General features: G+C 36.8%; 1 protein-coding gene and 1 pseudogene across 1 annotated transcript; one reads left to right on the plus strand and one right to left on the minus strand.

The window, feature by feature from the left end:
• Positions 1-4,299, plus strand: LOC114739991 (uncharacterized). Its single transcript, XM_028928107.1, has 8 exons — positions 1-288; positions 696-828; positions 959-1,054; positions 1,161-1,823; positions 2,241-2,601; positions 2,839-2,920; positions 3,076-3,326; positions 3,692-4,299. The coding sequence occupies exons 1-7, from the start codon at positions 94-96 to the stop codon at positions 3,280-3,282; spliced, it is 1,737 nt and encodes a 578-aa protein (XP_028783940.1). The 5' UTR covers positions 1-93; the 3' UTR covers positions 3,283-3,326; positions 3,692-4,299.
• A 2,283-nt stretch (positions 4,300-6,582) lies between these two features.
• LOC114739994 (uncharacterized) lies at positions 6,583-9,945 on the minus strand (annotated as a pseudogene).
• Positions 9,946-11,367: the final 1,422 nt, after the last annotated feature.

Below are 11,367 nucleotides of genomic sequence, written 5' to 3' on the forward strand. Positions count from 1 at the left end.
ATCCAGGGGTCTTTTTCGTGTTTGCGGTACGCGCCAATGCAGATTATTGTCGGCTCCGTTCGTCTACTCTGAACGCTGCTCCAACATTGAGCAATGCCGGAGTTGGGGTTTCAGGACCGATCCTCGTCGAGGGCGGAACTCAGACCTCGCGATTGTAGCCCGGACTCTGTTATCTTTACTCTTGAATCTAACTTCAGTCTGTTCTCCTCTGCTTCTGCCAGTGTCGATCGCTGCTCCTTTGCATCTGACGCTAATGAGCATGACTCCCTCGCCTCTGAAATTTCCCTGGTACTTGGGACTTTGTTTCCTTCTCCCTTCCTCTGATATCACTGCCTTCTCTATTATATTCTTTTCCCGGTGACATGCACCCGTGGAAGTCGTACACTGGAACTACTTTCGTGTAATTTGGTCAATTTGTTTTCTTTGTTTCTTATAGAAGGTGCTCGACTTCAACTCTTTTTTCCCCTTGATCTGCTTTTTAAATAATTGAGCTAATAAGAACGCCCTTTTTTTGGATTGATTCCGGACTTGTTAATAGTATTAATCCAATTCACGAGAGGATTACTTCTAAATGTTTGGGGATAGTAAGCTTCCATTTCACTGTACGAACTGTCATGACACGAATAAATCATAATCTGAGCTCAGACATTTGAGGTTCTTCCACTTCCTAGTGTTAAAATCTGGGTCTCTTGCAGCAATTGAGAGTGCGGGATGGTGATTTTTCTCCCATCGAGAATTGGTGTGGTCCGGATCCAGATTCAGATCCAAACAAACATGCAGCAAACAAGAAGCATAGTCGCTTCGTGAGAGAGGAAGAAAAGGCAAAAGGTACTGTTAAATTGTTTTGTTTTTTCATGTTACAAAGATCCAAAATTCGTTAAGCCACCAGGCCTTCCCAACTGATATAAGCGATTCGCCAACGCTTCTCACTCCCTCTATGCACATACGTTTCACGCAGTTCAAAAAGAAGACAGCGATGCTGACGACGTTGAAGACGGTAATCAACTCTTGGAATTGGATTCTGCTAGAAACTCTTTCTCTCTGGCCCTTAAAGGTACCAAACTACCTTCCGTAGCAAAGCTTGGGACTGAGGCTCTTTGCTTTTTACTTTTTAAATCCCAGGAATCTAATATCCTACTTTGCTTCTGCATAACATAAAGAATGCCAAGATCGTAGATCAAGATCTGAAGCTTTATTGAAAAAGCCAGACCGGCGAAGGCCTGCTTCTTTAGATCTGAACAGTGCAATTGGATCTTCACCTCGACTGGGAACCATGAAGAAGAGTTCAGCATCAACTCGCAGGTCTAACAATTTCCCTAGTCCTGGAACACCGAATTATCGGCATGCTGGTGTAGTAATGCAGAAGGGCTGGAGCTCTGAGCGAGTTCCTTTGCATACCAGTGCTACCAGGAAGCAAGTCAGTGCGGCTCTGTTGCCTTTAAATAATGGAAGAACATTGCCATCAAAATGGGAAGATGCTGAGAGATGGATTTTCAGCCCTGTTTCAGGAGATGGTAGGGGGAGATGTTCCCTGCCACCACCCCAGAGGAGGCCAAAGTCAAAGAGTGGTCCGCTTGGTCCCCCTGGATATGCGTATCATTCGCTCTATTCATCGGCAGTGCCCATGCTAGAAGGTGGAAATGCTGGAAATTTCATGGCAGGTTCTCCAGTAACTGCCGGTGTTATCCGAGCCGATGGATTGACAATCCATTCTAGTGGTCATGATGGAGTACTTCCGACTCGAGCAGATCCTTGCATGGCCCGCTCTGCTAGTGTGCATGGATGCTCTGAGATGCAGAATCAGTCACTTTTGTCTTCCCAAGGCATTTCGTCCATCCTTGGACCTTATCTTACACTGAATTTTGACGTATTTGTGAAGTTATACCTAAAATTATCTTCATCGATACAAAATCAACGCTGGGAAGTCACTTATTTAAAGCACGGCCCTAAAGCGTTGACTTCCGATGCATTTGACACGAATTCTCATTACGTAGCTTTCAGTTAATCCTTTGTCTTCTGCGAACCATTCCGTATTTATCGCTGCTAGGTTGTGCGATTGATGCTAGCATCTTCTTTAGACTCTAATAATAGTTTGATATCTGAAACTAAGTGATAATGTAAACGACCGTATGCTTAGTTATGTCATCACAAATATAGATGGTGATATTCTTTACAAGTGCCTTGCTAACTATGCTGCAATGCATCTGATTTTGCTTTCTGGCTATGGTCTTAATATACAGAGGAAAAGTTCGATGGCTCTAATGATGCGGCCACCAATGTGTCTCGTGTCGTTTCGAGGAGGGACATGGCCACCCAGATGAGTCCAGAGGATAGTCCATGCTCCTCTCCCAGTATGAGGGCTTCTTTCTCTGTCTCCCCCACACCTGTGCTGCCCATCATAGATTTCCAGAGAGCCTCTTCTAATATGGATATCAGGGATGTGCAGATAGATGAACTTGTCACCATGACAAGGTGGTCCAACAAGCATAGAGCCCTATTCACTGGCAGAGGCTCGGAATATGTCGACAACTGGAAAAAGAAAGAAAGAAGTGCCCAGTCTTCAGCTTGGGATGTTTCTGAAACTGCAAAGGGTGCTTCAAAGTATGTCCACTTTGGTATTGTATAAATGCGGTTCAATCTTTTCAGGCATATGGATAATTAATTAAGGATCACTTCAGATTGACGCTACTCCAGTGTAGTTATTGGGTTGCACAACGATATTTTAAATAACTTGAATAGGTGCAATAGACTTTTGTGATAACCATTTGATGTTGATGAATGCTTCATGTTTTCTCTCTCTTTTTCGGCCTCTAAATGCTGGCTAATTTAACCGTCCAGGGTTAAGAGGGAGGAAGCTAGAATCACTGCTTGGGAGAACTTGCAGAAGGCAAAAGCTGAGGCAGCAATAAGGAAACTAGAGGTTTTTTCTTAATATTATTCTCTTTAATCCCCAGCTCTGCTGATTTTTCGTTGCAGCATTTCGGCAATCCCCCACCCCCCCGGTTGGGGGGGGGTTTCACAGGAGATCTAAACTTAGACGGAGCAACATGCTCACTACTATTTTCGTTATTTCAGATGAAGTTGGAGAAGAAAAGATCATCTTCTATGGATAGGATTATGAACAAGCTGAAATCGGCTCAGAAGAAAGCCCAGGAAATGAGAAGCTCAGTTTCCGACAACCAGGCCCATCAAGTTGGCAAAAATATCCACAGGGCTCTATCTTTCCGTAGACCAAGCCAGATGGGCTCTTTGAGTGGATGCTTCACCTGCCACGCCTTTTGATGCGTCATCCTCTACTGTTTATTCCATTGTACATGTGATGCTGGGTAAATTTCCATGTTCAACCTGATCCTAGCTTAGACAACACTCATTTTCATACCTTTGATACAATTGGTTTTAATTAATTTATTTATAGGTGTAAGCTGCTCAATCCGAGTTTTCTAAAAATTTGGAAAGTTTTGGTTTGTCAGTGTGCATCTGGAAAGTAAAATGATTTCATTGGCTGGTTGTATCCCACAGATACATGACATATTTTTTTTCCTGGAATCATCAAGAATCTTACAAAGCCCATAAACATTTTCTAGCAAGAGCTTCACCTAAACGTTCGATGGCCTTAAATGGCAAATTGTACTATTCATTATTATACCTCTGTACGCTGTTCTAACAGAAGATCTGATGCTTCTGTGACCAGGTTTCTGAAGAATTTAAAAGGATCATCTGCATCTGAAAGAATGTTGTGCTGAATAGAGCAGTCACTACTCTGACACTCACTTGGTGTTACTGCAGTTTTGAAGTTCATAACATCAGCACCTGATCTGGTATTCATCTCCGCTTTCCCAAGAAATCTATAATCTGCAGGTTGTCAAATCTAGACCATTGAATCAATTAATTTGTCATCTGAATTCATGACATCTGAGCAATCTAGATACTCTGTTGGATATATCAATATGTCTTGATCTTTTATGATGCACAGTTGAATATTTAGATTATTCACGTGTCATGATTTTAGTAGGTAGATGACGAATTATTTGATTCAAGGCTTGAATTTAGCGAACTTCAGCTGTGAGTGTCCTGAAGATCTAAATCCTCTCCGTGGAAAGCGCTAATGAAAGGCCAGGTTTCCTCATCCTTGAGAGTGACTAGTTAATAATATGTATTTACTCACGTCAATCTTTAGAAATAAGCTTCTTTTGTAAACTTCTCTGCCTCCAATCCTTGATGACTGTTCGTGGTCAAATGTAATCTAGCTACACTAGAAAATATTATGCACGCAGCTCTATTATTTATTCTTTCCTTCAATCTTGAGCCTGAATGCATCTTAATTGGAGATAACTGTTCATAAGGACCAAATGACAAGGGCAGTAGTTATTAGAGACGTCAAATTTGCGTAATTACCAGTGTTAGTGAGATTTTGCGGGTGTGCTAGAGATTTTAGGGATCATATCTATCTCGGACAACAACAACAAAAAAAGAAGGCTTCAAATGATTTTGGGTTCCTTAACAGACTTATAACAAAGAGAAATACTTTAATTTCGGATGAGTACGTGAGATGGGAATTCGAATCAGTAATGATAGTAGTTCTAGTGAAATATGATCTCCTTACATTACAAATTACAAACTAGATTTTATAACTGGAGGTATTAAAAAATACTACGGCTGAACACAAGTGATCAGAAAATAGGGAAAATGCAATGGACGATATGCAGGGTAGTTGGATTGAGTAATGATTGATAGTTGATGCTTCATTCTTCATGTTTATTGTTTAATGGTTGGTTGGAGGAGGCTTCTCAGGTCATAAACGGGCAAAGCCTGACCAAAGCTTTAATTTTAGGCAGCACATTTTTCACTTTGATCACTTTCCTTATTCTTACATTTCAAGCGTCGCTAGTGGACTACGGAGGTAGTGGCTCTGGCGTGATCTTCGACATAGTGACCAAAGCTTCTAGAACATTCATAATTTTTTTTATATATATACAATAGAACATTCATAATTATGATCATATTAATTATTTCAAAGCCTCTTAAATTGTCTTCGGTTTGGGCCTCTAAAACTACAAATTCAGTGCAACCAGCTGGTAAGACCCAAGGTATTAGGAATTAATTTATATTGTAAAATGAGGTCTTGTTTAATTTACAGGGAATATTATGTAATTCGCAAGAGGTCATGTGCAGAGTTTGAAATACTCGGATTAAAAAATTACACAAACGCTTTACATAATTTACAAAAAAATCTCAGTTTATAAAAGTATCACTTCATAATTTGTCTTCCAAGATTTATTGTACAAAGTTTGAAAGATCTGGATGCCCAAAAACAATTACAAAAGGTGTTTGTATAATCTTACTTTTACCAAAATTACGAAGTCTTCTCCTCTATTTATAAAGCTTATAATTTAGTTTAATTTTTTTCGTTGTTTGCAATGTTTGTTTAAAACCCTAAAATGTTTTTATATTAAATGAATTTTATACTGTAAAAATATAATTATTCATTTGCCCTTTGAAATTTGGTGATCTGCTTTCTCCCCCATTTTCTCGTTTAAACAAGTTTAAATAATTAAGTATAGTAATATTTAAATAAACCCTTATGGCTAACCGTCCTCGGCGTCGTTTTCGCATATATATAGCTGTGCACTGTGCTACCCGTAGCAAACTCATAATTCTAACAAGTTAGAGTGTATTTGGATTAACAGTGATAAAACTAACTTTTATCCTAAATGACTTTTGGAAACTTAAGTTAAAGTAAAAATCAGTTGATATAATTTGATTTATGTTTGGATTGATGTTTATAAAAAGTCAGTTAAAAAAACTAAAATTTATTTGGATAATTAATAAAAATTAAGTTTATATGTAAAATAACTGAAAAGGACATGAACTTTATTCAATTTTAATGTTTTATATTATATGATATTAATATGATAATTATTAAAAAATAATTAAAATTATAGTTGTAAAATAAAAATGTCTGTTAGTGAGAAAATTTTGAACATACTTAGAATATAATTAAATATATATAATTAATTTGAGAATATTAAGAAAGTTAAATAAATTATTTTGAAATATTTATGTTTATTTTTTTCCAAATTAATTTGCTTGACTTGTAAATTACTATGCAATCTAATAATATACATAAATATTTTAAAAAGATCATGTAACATAAAATATAATTAAGTAATTTATTTAACTTTCTTAATCTTTTCAAATTAGTCTGTTAAATCTTATATTAGAAGGCTAAAAGCATTCTCTCTCTGGCAAAAAAAATAAAAACATTTTATCATTCACTTGTGTGGACCACATTAGTTGTGGTGTAGAAGGCAAAAGTTTACTCTTTGGAGCGCTAGAAAAAAAGTCAGTTTATGGCATAAGTTCATTTTCATTCAACGGCAATCCAAACATCTGTAATTTTCAAATCTGTTCCTAACTTATGTTTCACATTTTCCAATGCGCGTTTACTCCTGGAATCCCCATACCAAACATGCTCTTAATAGGTAGTTTGTGCGATATCATGTATACTCGTATTTGGTCCATGATAGTGACGACTCATTGGGTCCCTCTGATGTGTGGTGGAATTGTGAAACATTGAAATTTACACATCTATAGCCAATTTGGTGTGGAACTTCGCCATTCATATCCAATCCGGTTTTATATTATTCAAAAGCAGAATAGTTTTATCAAACGATACAATATCTTATACAGTGTCAATCCGAATACTATGTAGAACTAGCCATTTATGAGGTCTTGTCCTATCAGATCTTATACCAGGTTTCATTGTATACGAGGTGCCTAACGGGTTGCCGATTCTTGTACTATACGAGTATATGTTAAGTCTTATCCTACGGATACCGCGTCCCAAATGGAGCGGAGAATGCAGATTTTAACACTACTCATCATGCAACATTACTCATCCTTGGCAGCCTGTGGATTCTGCAGTTTCGTTGATGCAGCTAGCGTACCCAATCGAGTAAGATTCACATAATCCTGAATAACGTGAGCTGATAATCCAGGAAATATCAACCCAATCAGCCTGAGTATTTTCATCAACCACGTTTCTCTGTAGTCCTCACCTTCAACGAACGGGATAATAAAACCTCTAACTAGCTCCCAAGCCGCATTTATGTTCTTGGGTATTGCCCACAACAAGGAGAAGTAGTTCTTGTTTGGCTCCTCCTCCAAAACCTGCATTTCAATATACAAAACCACAAAGCTCTCAATTCATAATCACAGCAAAGCCCAACACAGAAAAAGAACACAAACCAATTGATTCAGTTCATACCTGTCCTTGATAAAAGCTATTGAAGAAGACGCATGGACCAAAGTGCTTAAACAAGAGGGTTTTGTCATCGTAAGGGACCCTAGGCACGACGTCGTTGCCATAGACATACCTTACGTACTTCACATCGTACTTTTTCAACTTGTCCTTCATGAAGTCACCAAGCTGTTGGTCCCCAACTCTGGGCTGGCCAAACGTATAAACGCCTTCTAACTTATCCAGCAACCATGCCTCGTCGTGAAGTGTTAGAACAGTCGCAAAGAGAATGGCCAAAGCTCCTCCCAAACTGTGCCCTGTCACTATAAATTTTGCAGTCTCGTTTTTCTGCAGAATCTTTTTCAGATCTTTTCTTATTGTGTAGTATGCAAACTTCTTGTGTTCGGCCTCACTGGTTTCGTCTATCTCCTTGGGCCACCCACCATTCTTCTGGAGTCCCAAAGCCTTCATGAAGCCTCCATGGATTTTGCCCACTTTGGGAATCTCGTACCATGATATGTCCACATCTGTGATCCATTGGCCAGCATCAAATAGCCCAGTGCCCCGAAATGCAACTACGATCAAGTTGGGTTCAGACTTTGTGTCTTGGAACATGATTGCGCGGGTGGAGTCAGCTTGCTGGTATTCTGCACACCATTATTTTATTTTAGTTAAAGTGTAAAAAATTCCCCACTTGGATGTAAACTATATGCACCTTCCACCAACTGCAACAGCAGACAAAAAAATTGATAAACGAAACTCTCGGAAAAGTTAACAATTTGATTAAGTAACATTGTTTGTCTGCTACTTCATTGATAATAATCAATCATGTGCGGAACAAAATATTTTGGGGTATTAGAGAGTGACCAGGTGAAGTCTTTATCGATTCTCTAACATCATAGAACATTTACTTGGGAAAAAATCTATTTGTGAATGTCTCAAGTATAGGAAAGTATAAGTTCAAGGTTTAGAAAAAAAAAAGGAAAGAAAGAAAGAAAGAAAAGAAAGTATTTAGATTTTTTTTGGGTGATAGAAATTATATTTAATTTGATCAAAATATATGTGGAAAGTATGCCTGCAGGTACCGTAATCTTGGGTATAATATTACTGCCAATAACAATGTTCCAAGAGGGAAATGACTCACCTTTAAAAACGAGGGGCGGCCGAGAAAAAGTTGAGTAAAGAGTCAAATGGCCCACTTTTAGAGAAAAAGCAATTAATTAATAATATGGACACTTTAATTTCACCGATTTAATTTTGTTGTCATACAATAATAATATAACTATTGTTTCAAAGAAAAGTAATAATTTATTTTGCATTACAGAATTTATGTAAAATATTATTTCTCCGATTTTAAATATAAAATCCACTTTATAATGTAAATTTTATATTATAAAATGAGTATTATATTTAGAAATAGAAGAAACGAAAGGACTAGTGGTGTTATTAACAAGTTTCCTGCGAGATTATTCTAGTTGGGTCAAATAAATACACTCAGGTAATTAAACGTAGGCGGGAATTATATGATGCCAATATATGAGTCAGCAGATCCTAAGAATTAACGCTCATTGCTAGCCAGCCTGAACTTTCCCTCTTCATTTGTTTTTTTTCCTTTTTCTTCAAAACGTGATTTAGGCTGTAAAAAGGAAAAGCGCATGCATATGGAATAAGAATCATCGTGATTTAAGTAACTCAGGTCGGCCCTTTTACTGTGATGCCGGCCAGGCTAGCTGCCACCTTGGAAAAGTAAAAATATATATTCTCAGAAAATCCAACTCAATCAAAGAGGTTATGTCTCGCCTATTAAGTGCTCACTAGATTCAGATCTATTTCGTGTCTTGAAAGAAAAAATTACTCAAGGTTTGCTTTATAATTACCGTTCCAGAAGTTGTAGAACCTCAAGGAATCCATCTGCAATAACAATCACAAAGAAAAATAAAATTAAAAAACAATACCCTGTTCGATCATTAGAGAAAGCAATAATGAAATACATGATGGGGTTTTTTTCCCTTGGCTAATATTATATAGCCCAGAGAGACAGTCATGATGAACAATAATGAGAGGAGGTAATGAAATGAACTTACATCCCAATAATCTGTGACAACAGTTTCAACGAGGTTTTGATTCTCGTAGGATAATTTAGAGGCCATCATAGACAGCAAGCCTTTGTACTTAGCATCCTCAGGTGTAATCCTCTTATCTAATTTCATTCGCGGGTCAAGGATTCCCGCCGCAGATTTGAATTTCGCCGATGATCTCTCCGGTAATCTTACCGCTCCTGCACATATCACACCACCAACATTAATCCACATCCACGCACATACATTGAGCCATGGAATAAGGAAGGTTTTTTAGTGAATAAATACTATATATATTTTGATCATGAGACGACGAACTAACCTCTGATAAAGTTGAACAAAAGCCTTATGAAGCCCCCATTGATCGAAACAAGGTTGAGCCATGTCTCTACCAGGGAGCCTGTTTTGGCAAGGGACCATTGGGAGGCGAGGAGGGCCATCTGAACCACGACGGAGGTGAAAAGGATCCATCGCCGTCGAAATTCTGTGTATTGGAGCTCTGCGGGGCAATCGATGAACTTTCTGTTTCTAATTTAGAAGAAAGAGGAGGCGAATGAGATCTATCACGCTCGCTTCTTCTGGCTTCAACAACAGGTAATCACCTTCAAAAGGTTGCTTGGAAGCCATAGGTGGCTTTAATCAATGAGGAATCTTATCTAACAAAAGATAATGATGGTGATGGAGATTTATATATATTAGGTGAGTTGTAGGGTCAACGTCTCAAATTTTGGACGAGGGTTTTCATTCGACCAAGTTTGTGTTGTCTATATGCAAGCTACCTAGTTAGGTCTTACCAGGTAAAACGTGAAATTTAATTTCCTTATCAACTGAACAAATCATCGTCAATTAAATAATGACTTGTATTATTCTCATATTTTCTTTCGCCAGCGGGGCCTATGCAACATAATAATAATACTGAACGATAATGTAATTATCAAGTTATAATTGCTTTAATGTTGAATTAATTTCTGTTACTTCTTTTATAATTAGTTACTACTATAAAACAATCATATAATTAAACAATGAGTTTCAGTTTATATACTAAGCCCTAACTAGATTGAGAATAAGAGTTTTGTTATTAATAATTTATTAAGTTAAATGAATAGTGAAAGTTAAATTAGTAGTGATGGAACTAATCATCATTTAATACATATAATATACGATCATATATTTGCCAAAACACCTTTCTGGAATATTATCTTCTTCCAACTCATTCTTGTCCTTTCCTATTTTCGTCTCCTCATTTCTCTCCCCTATAGTTTTGCTTTTTTACCAGAAAAAAAAATATCACGATGAGGGCTTGTCATGATTATATCTTTCCGATAAGTTGATACGGACAATGGATTGTTGAGAATTCGCAAAAGTTTATTTCTACGCGTAGCGTGCAAAGGAATAATATTATTGCAAGCGATTGCATTATGCATATAATGAACGATTTTGAATATTGGAAAAAAATTCTGTAATTGTGGAAGAGTTTGTTTATATTTTTTATTTGTTACTCCCTTTGGTTCAAAATGTAAGATAAGCTTTATCTATTTTCATTTATTAAAAAATTGTTTAAAACAATAAATATGTAAGGCATGTAGTTTTTTCCCAATATTACCCGTATTAATGAAGTGAATAAATAAAAGATGTCATAAATAAATTAAAGAAGAAGAAAGAGAATATATGTTAGAGGTAAAATTTAAAAAAAATAAATGATTAGATAAAAAGTGAAAGTTATCTTATAAAAAAATCAAGCCCCTCCAACAAAATTTATCTTATATTTTGAACCGCAGAGAGTACAGGATTAAAAGAACTCAATCCATTTTCATTATATGATTAATAATACTACATTCAGTCCTAATTATAAGACTCTATTTGTAGTACTATCTCTGATTCTAATTATAAGACCTCATTTGTAAACTATAAACAAAGTATTATAATTAGGAGCAGAGGGTAGTATATAATGTACATGTAATTAGAAGTTGAAGGAAATAATAATCCGGGCCAAGCTAGCGAAAAGCGGGGCACATAATTAATTATTAAGTAGAAAGTCAATGTTAATTT

This window comes from Neltuma alba, unplaced genomic scaffold, assembly GCF_004799145.2.
Source record: "Neltuma alba isolate B1F8T4 unplaced genomic scaffold, ASM479914v2 tig00003008_pilon, whole genome shotgun sequence".
Taxonomy (NCBI): Eukaryota; Viridiplantae; Streptophyta; class Magnoliopsida; order Fabales; family Fabaceae; genus Neltuma; species Neltuma alba.

What these genes read in the sequence shown, in the direction of transcription:
- LOC114739991 (XM_028928107.1), top strand. Translation starts at nt 94, where the DNA reads ATGCCGGAGTTGGGGTTTCAGGACCGATCCTCGTCGAGGGCGGAACTC. An exon ending in TCGCCTCTGAAATTTCCCTG is followed by an intron (nt 289 to 695) that starts GTACTTGGGACT and finishes GGTCTCTTGCAG; the next exon opens with CAATTGAGAGTGCGGGATGG. An exon ending in ACTGCAAAGGGTGCTTCAAA is followed by an intron (nt 2,602 to 2,838) that starts GTATGTCCACTT and finishes TTAACCGTCCAG; the next exon opens with GGTTAAGAGGGAGGAAGCTA.